Raw genomic sequence first — 14,467 nt, 5'->3', positions numbered from 1 at the left:
TTGTCAACAAAATATCTCAAGTAGGCCATGTGGGAATTTCCCCAAATTTAACAGAAACGTCCACTTGGATTCAAGAATGAACTGATGAGAATTTGATGGCTGAAGGTCAAAGTCAGGACCTCACAAAACATGTTTCTGGCCATAATTCAGATATTCAGACACTAATTATGACGCATTTTCACAAGTGTCTAATAGGATAAAATCAAGAAGTGATCACATTTTATATCTAGCATAATGTTCTACAAAAACCCTTTTTGGCCATTATAAAACATCATATCTCAAGAACAGAAGGGGAGACATTTGGTCAGATACTGAATGGTTACACTAATCTTGAAACTGTGCTGATTGTATAGATCGTCTGTGTTGTCAGGGGGAAGATGTGTGTGAGGCATCCACGTTTTCACAGATGTAGACTATAAGGGAAGCTTGACTGGTTCATATCGGCATACAACCGCAAAGTGGTAATTCTCTTTTGGGTTTTGATGATATGTGTGAAGCGTAAGCTTTTTTTTTATTCTGAGGTTTGTTTATAGCTCACACACAAACAAGTTATAAGCTCAAGCAGTGATCATGTTTCCCGTTGTGCCTGGATTTCTCACAAGGATGAACTTCACCCTGCGACACATGGATGTTTCCTGTGATGCCTACAACCATTTCCGCCACTGTCTGTTCCAACTCCAGGACCTGGTGGATGGACGATGCAGCTTTCGAGTGGAACAGCTCCCTTCTAACTTCGCTCACTTTCTTCTGTATGAACGCATAGAGCAACTGGTGAGGAAAACACATAATCTGAACCCTATCCTTAACCTGAAAGCCTTTAATCTAAATCCTGAATCCATCTAAATTTCTCTGAACTCACTGTGTAGACACAGATATAGGACTGAAGATGGCACTACTAATGTGTTTCTTTCACTATGTAACCTGTGTAGACATTTTATTAAGGTACACCGGGGTTGCAGTTACACAGGCAGAGTCTAAGCAAAATGAGATCCATTACTCAATCTGTGTAAACGGGTGTATTAATTACAATTGAAAAAATTCCTTCTGTCAGACGTGTGAGACAGATTAATGAAAAAGGTGATGAAGTGTGAGTGAAAAGGCAGCTGAAGGACCTTCTGTGTAGACAAGCCATGGGGCATAAACTTTCTGAAATTTAAAACCATACAATCTAGGCAATAATTATAATATATATTGAGGCAGAAAAATTCTCCCCAATCTTCAAATATGCTCAAATTGCCCTGCTATGTAAGGAAACCACACACCGCCTACTGAAATAATTATCAAATATAATCACAGTGATGGGTCGGGTCTAGGCATTTTTAGGCAATTCTGAGCAACAAGCAGAAGAATTGGAAGACTTTTAGGAATTTAGCAACACAATCTGCCTTTTGCATCAGCTGAGGCTTAAACTCACAACCTCTGAGACTAAGAATCAATTTCTATCTCACTGAGCTAATTAGTCAGTGACAATTCATGTGTAGCTTCACAAATTGACTAAGCCAGACGTGCAGGTTTAGCAGCCGTCCATGCATGGAAAAGCAGATTTCAAACCACTGTAAAAAATTCCGTTATCGAAACAAAAATCTGAAAATACACATATTGCATCTAGACAGCATGGAGATGTTCGTAATTTGTTTGTAACAATGATTGATTTGCTCCATAAGTGAAAAACTGATGTTTAAAATTGCCATTTTTACATTGACTCCAATTGTTCACATTAGAGCAAAATTCAAAATGCTGTCAAAAATTCAGTTTTTGAGATAAAATTCTGAAATTTGCCACACATCATCTACCATGACTCTAGAATTTTGTCTTTTTTTTCCATGAACATTGAAGATTTATTTAGCACGAATTTGCATTTACATGTTTACAGTACCGTTTATAGTCAAACATTTTGATGCACTGTAGGCTCAATTTTTGAAATATCAAAAATCTGAGAAATGTAGTTTTTGTAGGACAGTCTGAAGATGCTCTGTAGCAAGTTTGGTGTCAACACAGCAAAAATTGTGGGAGGAGATAGGTTTTTTTTTTTTTTAAGATATTTTTTAGGGCATTTTGCCTTTATTGGACAGGACAGGTAAGCGTGAAGGGGGAGAGAGAGAGAGGGGGGATGACATGCAGCAAAGGGCCACGAGCTGGATTTGAACCCGGGCCGCTGCGGCAACAGCCTTGTACATGGGGCGCCTGCTCTACCACTAAGCCACCGACGCCCCGGTAGGAGATAGGTTTAAGAAGTTTTACAGTTTTTGAAAAAAAAAAAAACAGTGATGAACTTCACAGTTTTTAATAGGTTTAAATGTTTCTTCAGTATTGGGGCTACAGTTTGATGAAAGTTGTGAAGTTGTAACATGTATGGTTGATTTGTTATGAATTTTCAAAGTTTTCAACTTTAGACGCTTGCTGTAGCGCCACCATCAGGACTATTGGCCTGAGTTTACAGCTGAGGATATCTGGCATGAGACTGGACCTTTGTGCAAAGTTTGATGAGTTTTCACCCATGGGAAGTATGATTTCCTCTGAAGAAGAAAGAGGAAAGAAGAAGAAGAATACCTAGGATTACAATAGTGTCCTGGCAGCTTAGCTACCCGGAGCCTAACAAGAAGCTGCTGCAACCATCCTGTGAATTGTTAGATTTTTGCTTCATTACTGTTTAAAAAAACACATACGTAGCACAAACACAATTATCAGTGACTTAAGTGAATTTAAAAAGGCATCAGCTTTATGTAGCCTTTAGCTTCATCTTTTGGAAGCTAATAAAGCATAAATTGCTTTGCTTCCATTCAGTACCTGCAAAGTGTTACTCAGCACTGCACTCTTGAGGCCCAAAAGTTGCACATCTATTGGGCCTTTTCCACTGTCACTTTTGGTTGCACCGAGTCAGGCCAAGCTACACCAATTTGCGTTTCCATTATCAGTATAGATGCACCTTGCTATACTGAGCTGTGCCAGAGATGGACCTTCTCTGGAGTAGTTCCAAAAGTGGGGCCACCCACCCTCAAGCGGGTAGCTGTGCCTGTGACGTCACGCTGACTGCAGCCAACCCCCAACAGCCCTGCTTCTCCCCCTGAAACAAGCAGTGTGTGTTGCGAGAATCTACTCACCTCTGTCTGCAGGAGACCAGAGAGAAAGGCGTTTTTTCCGTGTGATCAGCTCTCGGTACTTTTGTAGCTTCTAACTCAATCTCTTTGGTTGGAGTTTAGTTTTTCTCCTGCATCCTGTTTGTACTTCAGATATGTGATTTATTTTACTGTTTCATGTTCACTTTCAGCTGTATTAGAAGTTGTGTGAAGTTGCTGCTGAAAAACTCAGCATTTCCTTATTTTGCTGCTTTACAATAACAGTTTTTACTTAACAAAATAATGTGGGACTTTTATTGTGAAGAATCTGAAAAAATGCAGGGAGGAAAGTGAAAGCAGAAACAGCCACAGTGACATGTTAGACTTTGGTCCCGTTTATACGACAATGATTTCAACTGACAATGGTGAACTTTAGTTGCGTTTTGGCCAATCGTTTACACGACAGCGGCGTTTTGGGTGCCTGAAAACGCAACGTTTTGAGAACGGGTTCCAGAATGCAATTTTTTGGAAATGGCACTGTCTCCGTAAACTTGCAATATGCAGTTCCTCTGACAACGGAGACTTTTCGCACATGCGCATTACGCTTCCAGTCACTAGGCATGCACGAGAAAGTTGACCATCACAACAACAATGGCGGACTCCCAAGCTCTGCTTATGCTGCTCACCCGATTGAATTTATCAACGCTTCCCCATCATAGTGTAGATTTACTGTAGCAACTCCACCTCGCAGTCTGTCCAGACAAACGTTTGTGCGGTTGCCAATTTGTTTGTTTATACATTGCCGCTCTGTAGAAGGAAGCGTAAGCATCACACCGCCAACTACTGGTCTGGCATGTATACTGCAGCATTTTTGGTCATTTTTGCGGATCCATGTGCATGGCGATTGTTATCAAAACTTTGTCGTCTGAACATGGAACTTTTTTCAAAACGAAAATGAGAAACGATTCTGTTTTCAGTGGATCGTTTTTGGGTAAACATGGCCTTAAAGCTGCAGACAGCAAGCTCTTACTGCGGCTCTGCAAACAGCTCACCTCCAACACATAAACTTCTTTTACCTGCCTTGCTGTGTGATGGAAAAACACATGCAGCAAAAATGACAGGGGACTTTAGCCATGGAACAGCACTGTGCTTTTAACCATCATGACTTAAGACAAGCCATCATCACTTAAAGAGGACATGAAATACTAAACATAGTTATCATAATTTAAAGAGGGTCTCTCACCCTGAAAAGATCATTTTAGTTTAAACACTGAAAATGATAGGAATCTCAAAATCCTGTCATTTAAGTTCAGCTGTTAAAACAAAGGGCGGCGCCATGTATGTTGTGTCACCGGACGTGACGTCAGTGGAGTGGTTGTCAAGCTAGCGATCGCGGTGAAGTGAAGACAGTGGAGAATTTCTGAACCGGGTTGAGCGCCACACTTTTTGACAATGGAGGAAGACGAACTGGAGAGGCCTGTTGAGTCTGTGACAAGCCCCATTGCCTATGCATATGAGCCTATAAGGCGTGGGAATCGAGCAGTGGTACAGGAGGAAGAAGTGGTTGAGCCGGTGATTTGGGGTCAAGGGCGTGTCGGCAACATTACGTGGTGTCAGTGTGGCGATGCCCACTGTGCCAGAGTCCATTTGCTGCCAGGAGGCTGGTCTGGACCATCTTCTCCATGACCACCCCCGCATCACCATGGTGCGCTCATTCAGCACCCTGTGCCGGGAGGTGGACGTGTTGAAGGTAGCGATGCTTTCGCTGAGGGATGTCAGAGCTGAGACACTGCAGCGTCCCGTCAACAGCAGGTAAGTCAAGCTAGCTGTAACCGCGGGCGAATGACTCTAACCGTATGCAGTAAAGAAAACAAATGCATGCACTACGGTGTTGGCCAGGAATATGAACAATGTTTCCACATGCTGTTTGTTTACATACAGTTGTTGTCTGACCGAAACGTCTTTGTTTATGTCGTTTCTCCGGTACTAATTGCTAGCTAACCCTTAGCGTTAGCTAATTGACGCTAACAGCTATTAGCTATCAATGCTGGTACCTATCTTTATTTCGCCGGTTCACATCGCTGACTATGTTACATATTGCTACTGGTGAACGAGCCAGTTAAATGCGGAACATGTCTGAGAGGCCTGACATAACAGTATAATGCCACATGAATGTTTTCTATACGTAACGTTAGTTTGTTTACATCGTGTTGTGCAGCACGTTATGAAACCAACGTTTGGGAAACCGCTGTCAAAACACCGTGACGCAGACAGTTTGATGTCGGACATTCAGACGGGTTCATCCTCAATAACTTTTGACGGGTTCATCCTCAATAACTTTTGAGTGAGCTTAGCAATACACAGTTGACGTATATTCTGGAATCTGAAAGGAATGATTCAATATTTTGTACTTTGTAGGTGATATAGAATAATACATAGAAGTGGATATAAAGCAAGGCTTAAGTTAACATAAATTACCAGATGGATTTCCACTCTCACACTCTAACAAGTGGACACATATAAAAGAAAAAAGACGCCCTGTTATATCTTTCCTGACAACAAACAACTTGTTTATGAAATTGAGACTGCATGAATAGCAGATAGTTCTGGAGAGGAAATGTATGGAAACATGTGGTTGTACTAACACTATGAAAAAAGGTAACTTCTGCACACTTACTCCAAGGCACAAAAGTATAATAATGTCAACGTTTTATCCTACTTGGATCTTCGTCAGATCACAATGTTCAAAAATGGAAAACATACCTATATTTATACATCATGCACACCAATAGGCTAGTAAGCTCTATGATGGCAGGTGTGGTTATCCATCCAAACTGCCCAAGGTGATAAACATCCAAAAACAATTAACAGTTCAATAAAGTATATAGAAAAAGCAGTAATACAACAGCCATACTTAAAAATATCAGACATACATCTTATATCATCTTTCTTTATTTCCTTGAGGGAGTCGTCCCAAGGGATTAATAAAGTTCTATCTAATCTAATCTAATCTAATCTAATTTTATACATTATATCAGAGTCATCATCCTGTCTATCAGAATGTACATCACCTATGTTCAAATATTGTTTACTAAATCTAACCAATATTAACATAACAAAATTAACAAAAAAAAATTATAATGTTAATATCACATTTCTTGTAGGAGCCTGGGTACAGAATGTAGCAGCCAGAATCATCACCAGTTCTTTTCCTCACTGACTTATCTTCTTTTCTACAGTTCTACTAGTTATTATTATTTTGTGACTATCAAAAGTATCAATGTACAGTTATGTCTAATGTCCATGGAGAATCATGCACCTCACTACATTAGCAATGTCCTCCTGATTTGCACTAATGTACAATGGGTCTCATTCATGAAAAGTGAGTAAATCTGTGTGTAGACTTGCACATAAAAGCCTACTCCACTAAAAACCTACTCCGGATTCAGGAATGCCACGGGAAACTCAGATTTGATCATAAATACGTGTGTATGATCATGAATGCCAATCCATCGTAAATTGACAGCGTGCTCCCGGTAATCAGCAATTAGCATAAATCCCCGCCCATGAATACAATAAAATTGTAATTTCCAATAGTGACAAGCAATATTCATGAAACCCACTGGGTCTCATTCATGAAACGTGAGCAGAAGGAATTTGTGTGTAAACTGTTCGCAGACGGAAATTTACGTGCATGTCCGCATTTATCAATATTTTGGTAGCTCTGATCTTTTCGTAGCTATTAACAAAATCTACTCCTGCTCCTGACCACTCGTAGTGCTTGTGTAAATTTAGTAAAGCACATAAATATTGCTTGTCACAATTGGAAATTACAATTTTAATTAGTATTGCGCTCTGTTGTGTACACAATACACAGATGGCTTTGAAACACGTAATCTAAACATGACAAAATATTAAAAATATAACACATTTAGTTAAATTAGTTGGCAATTAGCAGGTTTAAGATCCAGATTAGGGATTGTGAATTATCTATGTAAATCGACTCAATAGATTACACGTTCTTTCTACATGTTGAATGATGATAATAAAAATATCCGTAAGGACAGCCTGATCACAGCCTCTTCAGCCTCGGTGCCTGGGTTCAGCATGCAGGGGCAGCAGGTGGTGGAGCCACGAAGGAGCACGTGCCAGCTGAAAGAATTATTTGAGACAACACATTTTTGGGGTTTTTTTGTGGCTTTTTGATCATTTGAATGAATAAATCTGATTTGAAAAATGTTTAATTTACATTGTATAAAACAGAGCTTTAGGCTGTTAAGATTCAAATAATTTGAAGACGATGCATACAAAACTGCTGTATGCTATATGTTATCTGTATCATTTATTAAAATAAATGTTAAATGTTAAACTTCATTCAAAACCCCACAAATGAATCTTCTGTTTGTTTGGTGACCGCTGTTCATTGGTTTAAATCCTATTTGTCTGATCGATCCTTTTCTGTGGCTGTTGGCCCTCATAAATCAGAGTTTGCCCCCCTTTCTTGCGGGGTGCCCCAAGGTTCAGTGCTTGGGCCTATCCTCTTTACGCTATACATGCTCCCTCTCAGAGATGTCATCAGCAATTTTGAAGGTATCTCATACCATATGTATGCAGATGACCTCCAGTTATATTTTTCTTTTAACCCTGATAGGACCGATGGAATTGACTCACTGTACGATTGTATGAATGTAATTAAGGACTGGATGGCTACTAACTCCCTTCAGTTGAACGCAGCTAAAACTGAGATTTTAATTATTGTACCTGATGCCTCAGCATCTAAAGTGGCCAGCTGCTTAGGGTCCCTCAGTGCAAATGTGCGCCCCAAGTTGAGAAACCTTGGGGTCACATTTGATCAGGCCATGCTCTTCGATGACCACATCAAAACTGTCACTCCCTCCTGCTTTTGCCACCTCAAAAACATTTCCAAACTCAGATCCATGTTAACTTATTCCGAGCTAGAAATGATCATCCATGCTTTTATTTCCTCACGTCTGGATTACTGCAATTCTCTTTTCACCTGTCTAAATAAAACTTCATTACACCACCTCCAGCTGGTCCAGAACGCTGCCGCCAGGCTTCTGTCCAGATCTCATACGTTCACTCACATCGCTCCAGTCCTGGCATCCCTGCGCTGGCTCCCTGTTAATTTCAGGATCCAGCACAAGATTCTAACCATCACTTACAGAGCCCTCCATGGTCAAGCTCCTGCATACTTGACGGATCTGGTGTCCTTTCACTGTCCTGTCAGGTCACTGCGGTCTGCTGAAGGCCACCTACTTACTGTCCCTCATACAAGATTAAAGACGAAAGATGATAGAGCCTTTAAGGCTGTTGCACTGAAATGGTGGAATGCACTACCTCATGAGCTGAGAGCGGCCTCTTCCATGGACATTTTTAAAAAGCAGTTAAAAACACATCTGTTTAGGCTTGCGTTCCATTAATTGTCCATTGTATTATCTCTGTATTTCTCTGCACTTTACTTTTTATTTGTTTTTGTGTATTTTGCATTGTTTCTGTTATTGTATTTTTTGTATTTTATCTTGTGAAGCACTTTGTGGGTCCTCTCTGTGAGACGTGCTATATAAATAAATTTTACTTGCTTGCTTACTTACTTACTGTAATATTTTTTGTGTGTGCTTATGCGTTTCTTTGCCTCCAGTTTCATATCAAACCATTTACGCTTCACCTCTGACATGGTTCCTTGTACTACGGAGACAACATTAACAGCATCTGTTACCTCCCTCCAGGCCTTCGCTTTGCCTGTTTTTTCTTAAGTCCACTTCACCCAAAATTATTTCGATCTCCGCTTCGGAAAAATTCTTTTTTTTCTTTCTTTCTCTTTCTTTCTTTGCACCATGACTGACAGGTCGACAGGATTCACCTACACCTCCTTATATGGTGGTTATTGGCTATTCATGGGCGGGGATTTATGCTAATTGCTGATTACCGGGAGCGCGCTGTCACTTTACGATGGATTGGCATTCATGATCATACACACGTGTTTACGATCAAATCTGAGTTTCCCGCGGCGTTCCTGAATCCGGAGTAGGTTTTTAGTAGAGTAGGCTTTTATGTGCAAATCTACACACAGATTTACTCACTTTTCATGAATGAGACCCAATGTGTTTTTACTAGGTGCTGTAGTAGGTAATAGTTACTAGTACTAGTTTTTAGAGACTGATAGTATCTGTCATGAAGTGTCTGTTGTGTGTCACTGCAGTTCAGGACCAATACAAAGTTCCAGTGCTATTTGCATAAATATCTACAATGTATGTTCAGTAAAAGGTAAAAGCTAGACTAGAAATGCTGAATAACTGCCAAATGCATCAATATATTATTAGGCCTGCCACCGCGACTATTCTTGTTGACTTTTAAGTGTTATGGTAATGTTGGTTATGACTAAACATTAGCAGCAGCGAGCGGTTAGCGCTAACATCGGCCAATCAAAAATGCTAATTTTGTTGTGAGCCAATTCCGGTCCGGTGATAAACACAACATCAAGTGAGGCCTCAAGCGGGTTGCTGGACGGACGGTCAACACTTTCGGTTGAAAAAGTAAATTATTGTGCCTTACGTTGTGTCGTGATGGCTCCGACATATATACGTACATGTATATTTATTTTTTAATTTGCCACTAGACGCGTGTGACGGCTTTTCGGCAGCCGAGCCATGTGAAGGAAAAGCTAGCTAGAAAAACCTTTAGTGCATGCATGGCAAGAGATGGCAAGAGGAATAAACAGGATGACGGTGAGGAAGATAACGGGATTGGAGTTAATGTATGGGGATTTTATTACGTTTGGATTCCTGACTGACTGCTCTGGAAAACGTGGAGTCACGGTAAGTAGTATTTCTTTAGCGGTTTGCATCAGCTGTGATGACCGCTGACTGTATGGTGTGGAATAACATGAGTTTTAGGTGAAAACTCTCAGGCCCGGATGTTTATATGGGTCGTGGTTCATTTTTAGGCAAGGCAAGGCGATTTTATTTATATAACACCATTCATACACAAGGCAATTCAGTGTGCTTTACAAGGGAAATACGTTAAGATAAAACATTAAAGGAACAATAGATCATTCAAAACAAAAGCTAAAAGCAAGAAAAACAGTGCAGAAAATGCATTTAAAAAGCAAACAAAGCAAAAGCAACAGCAACAGCAGACAAATATAAAAACAATAGCTACAGATTATCCTAACAATAAGATACATATCTAGTTCACTGGTAAGCTGCAGTAAATAGTAATGTTTTAAGCCCTGATTTAAATGAGTTGACAGTTTCAGCCGACCTCAGATATTCTGGAAGTTTGTTCCACAGGCGGGGAGCATAGAAACTAAAGGCTGCTTCACCTTGTTTGGTTTTGATCCTGGGAACACTGAGTAAACCTGTTCCAGATGATCTGAGGGGTCTGGATGCTTCATAACATACAAGTATATCAGAGATGTATTTAGGCCCGAGACCATTTAGTGCTTTATAGACAAGTAACAAGATTTTAAAGGCTATCCTTTGACACACAGGAAGCCAGTGCAGTGATTTAAGCACTGGTGTAATGTGCTCCACTCTTTTGGTGTTGGTGAGGACTCTGGCAGCAGCTTTCTGGACAAGCTGTAGTTGTCTGATTGATTTTTTTTTTTTTTTTTACTCATGCCTGTGAAGACACCGTTACAATAGTCCAGCCTGCTGAAAATGAAAACATGAACAAGTTTTTCTGTATCTTGTTTAGACAGAAATTATTTTATTCTTGCTATGATTTTAAGGTGGTAGTAGGCTGATTTAGTAATTGTCTTAATGTGACTATTGAAATTTAGGTCTGAGTCCAGAACTACACCAAGATTTCTGGCTTGATTTGTAGGTTTTAGTGTCATGGCATCAAGGTGAGCACTGACTATTGATCTTTGTTCTTTGGGGCCAAAAACAACTATCTCAGTTTTTCCTGTGTTTAGTTGTAGAAAATTCTGGCACATCCACGTATTGATTTCGTCAATGCACTTATTTAGTTGATATAGGGGACTGTGGTCATCTGGTGACACTGTTATGTAAAGTTGTGTGTCATCTGCATAAGTATGGTAGGAGATGTTATGATATTCCATAATCTGAGCAAGAGGGAGCATATAGATGTTGAACAGAAGAGGCTCAAAGAATGGACCCTTGAGGAACTCCACATGTAATCTTTGTTCGCACAGATTCATAATTGCCAAGTGACACAAAGAAATCCCTGTCTTGTAAATAAGATTTAAACCAATTTAGCACAGTGCCAGAAAGTCCCACAAACTCTTCTAGTCTGTCGAGCAGTATGTTATGGTCAACTGTGTCAAATGCAGCACTGAGGTCCAGTAATACCAGAACCAAAATCTTTGATGTATCACTGCTCAGATGAATGTCATTTAAAACTTTTACAAGTGCAGTCTCAGACAATAGTTTAGAAAAGTCATCAACAAAGTGTGCACTATATTTTGGAGGCCTGTAAATGGTTACTAATACTGCTTGACAGGAGGATCTCAACTGCAGTGCAACATATTCAAAAGACTCAAACTTCCCATATGACAACTGTTTGCACTGGTAAACATCCTTAAATAAAGTGGCTACTCCACCTCCTTTCCTGAGTTCTCTAACTGAGCTGATAAAATGGAAGTTTGGGGGGGCTGATTCAATAAGTACTGCTGCATTGTTGTTTTCATTTAACCAAGTTTCAGTTAAAAACATAAAATCAAGGTTTCTCTTGATAATAAAATTATTAATTAATAGTGACTTGCCAGCCAGAGATCTGATATTTAATAAAGCTAAGTTTAGTGTACTAACATTGTCTGACACAGTCTGTGGCTGACGCATAACTGGAGTCAGATTAGATAGAGTAGCTGTGCGCTTCGAGTACACATTGTTTTTCCTGATGCTAGTCAAAACAGGAATGACAGACCTTGGAGATGACTCTGGCTGATGCTTTTCAATTTCAAGATGTGTTTGACCATGCCACCGGCTATTTAAGATTGCCGGTATGTTTAAGGAAGCGGCATGGGGTCTGACTCTTCTCTGACAGGCACCTGAGTGATGACGTCTAGGGCTACTATTTAAGAGTTCATCAATTTGACTGAGCTTTAGTGTGGCAGCTTTAACTAACTCCTTGATTGGTGAGCGTGGTGGAGGGGGGGGTTGACGCTGGCTCCGTGGTGATTGTGGTGGTGGTGGTGGGGAGGGTCGACGTTGGCTCCTTAGTGTTTGCGCCGGTGCTGGGGGGGGCGACGTTGGCTCCTTGGTGGTTGTGGTGAAGGACAGGAGGGGGGTTGTTGGATCCCTGACTGGGACAGGGACATCCTCTGAATGCCTTGGGTGATGTGGAGCAAAGGGTCAGGTGAAGGGGGAGAGATGGAGGCTGTCTGTCTCTGTGCCCTGTACTTGTCCTTGGCTCTTATCTGTCCATTCTTTTTTTGGTATGGCCTTCCAAGAGCATGACGTAGGTTGGCCCCGAGTAGTCTGCATCCAGTGATGTTCGGATGAATCCCATCACGCTGAAAACGATCCTTACAGTTCCAAAAGATGTTAAAATTGTCAATGAACTTTATCCCATGAGTGAAGCATGCCGATGTCAGCCATGTATTCAGGGCAAGGAGTCTGGTAAAGACTCGATTCCTTTCCCCAGGGTTGGAATGGGGCCAGAAATGAACACATTTTGTGACTGACAGTCACTCAGTTTCTCCAGGAGCAGGGAAAAGTCTTTTTTCAGGATCTCAGAGCCAGTTTTTCCTCGTAGAATGTCAAAAGACCCAGCATGGATGATGATGGATGATGTTACTGGGGTGTGTAGAGAGGATCACTGGCAACAGCTCGGTTAGCTCCCTGACAGACGTGTCAGACACTGTTAGATTTTCAGTCTTTGCCATTCTTACATGCTTGGTTATTGAGTCTCCGATCAGGATGGTATCTGGCTGATCAGGTGTGGTGTTAGCGATACTTCTCCTGGCCCTTGGCTTCTCAGGTGTGGAGTTAGCATAGTTTTTTCTGGCCCTGGGTCTAGCAATGATTTTGGGGCTATTGCTTGCATTTTGGACAGCCTTGGCCTGCCTGGGTTCAGTGTAGTTGGTATTGTCACATATTTCATTTGGAGCCAGTGCATCATACCTGTTGTGTAGAGGGAGTTCAAGTGGAGGGGTGAGCATTGGGGCTCTCTTGACTGATTTCCTGCTGGATTTGCCTTTGCGTCTAGTGACATCAGACCAAGTCCTGGCTGGAGTTGATGCTTTTGGTCGAGCACCAGTCCTGTGCCAGTAGGAAGGGTCGTTAGGAAAGGCCAGTTTGGGAGCCTCTGCAGCTGATCCAGTGGTGTCAGGACATATCCATGGGATTGTGTCAGCCAAGTTAGCGATGGTATGCTCCACATTTGTTGTATTTCCATATACACTAGTCTGTCCATCAGCCCCTTGTATGTTAGCTGCCACAGAGTCAATGAATTGCTCACTCTCACGAATTTGCTGTAGCGTTTCATTGCACTGTGCCTCAGCCCTGCTCACACAGTACTAAAGTGGTGAAAAAGTGGTGAAAAAGTGGTGAAAATATGGCAGTAGTCCTCTGTATCTTTCATAAATTAAAGTCCCAATGCTTTATAAGTATCCAGGATCTACTTTCTGTAGCTTTTAGCAGAGAAAAACAAGTATATCCACAAAAGAATGTAAGCAAAGCGGAGCGCAAGCAGCAGAGCGTCTGCACTGTAAGAAAACCGGAAGCAGCAAAAAAAACAAAAAAACAAACAGTAACAGTAACTTTGGCACATGCACCATGCAGTGTTGCCGACCCTCTCCTGGCTGCCATCCTCGTCCGGAGCAGCTGCCTCCTCCTCCGCAAAATTGTGACTTTCCACCCTCCTCCTCATCACTGGCTTAAAAGCATAGGCCACTGGGTTTGATGATAGATCAATATATCTTTCGGCTTCGTCCTCTGACACCTTTTCACTCGGTAAATTTCCTAAACTACTGCTTCTTCGTCTTCCTCCGTCTACAAACAAGTGTCGTGAAACCAACCAACCAACCACTCCAATGGCGTAGGCAGTGACGTAAAATAAAGATGGCGCTGAGCACGGCCCAAAACATACAACGTAACAACGTAAATGCATTTAAAAAGTGGATTTTCTCTCAAATAGGCTGACTTTTCCGACTTTTTATTTCGTCAGTATGTCTTAATAATGCACACATCTCCTATGCTGGTGTCTGTTCCGTTGTTTCATGTCCTCTTTAAAGACACACCGTTAAGCAGGTTGCCCTGTTGTAATGGAAATGCAAATCCCTGCTGTGCTGGGCTGATGGACCACACCAAGCCAGCTCATGACTGTCAAAAAGGGGTATATCATTAAAAAAAAAAAACCAACCCACAGAAGTATGATTTTTTTATTTGAGGTGTTACAGAGGCAACATAACACTCACACTTCCTTGC

General features: G+C 41.3%; 2 protein-coding genes across 10 annotated transcripts in view; both read left to right on the top strand.

Annotated features, from left to right (window-relative positions):
- mettl22 (methyltransferase 22, Kin17 lysine) overlaps positions 1 to 14,467 on the top strand; it is a 98,087-nt gene that overhangs the window by 66,959 nt on the left and 16,661 nt on the right. For all 9 annotated transcript variants that reach the window (XM_049560269.1, XM_049560275.1, XM_049560270.1 and 6 more), the window contains one exon: positions 603 to 771. In XM_049560269.1, coding sequence (XP_049416226.1) covers positions 603 to 771 — 169 coding nt within the window. The remainder of the gene's footprint in view (positions 1 to 602; positions 772 to 14,467) is intronic.
- Positions 3,763 to 14,467, top strand: part of LOC125878833 (uncharacterized) — a 39,314-nt gene continuing 28,609 nt past the window's right edge. Inside the window, exon 1 of the mRNA XM_049560250.1 lies at positions 3,763 to 4,868. The gene's annotated coding sequence lies outside the window, so the exon portion shown is untranslated. The remainder of the gene's footprint in view (positions 4,869 to 14,467) is intronic.

The sequence above is a fragment of the Epinephelus fuscoguttatus genome, linkage group LG19, assembly GCF_011397635.1.
Source record: "Epinephelus fuscoguttatus linkage group LG19, E.fuscoguttatus.final_Chr_v1".
Lineage (NCBI taxonomy): Eukaryota > Metazoa > Chordata > Actinopteri > Perciformes > Serranidae > Epinephelus > Epinephelus fuscoguttatus.
Note: the sequence above shows the minus strand (reverse complement) of the source record. Positions and strands in the feature narration are given on the sequence as shown.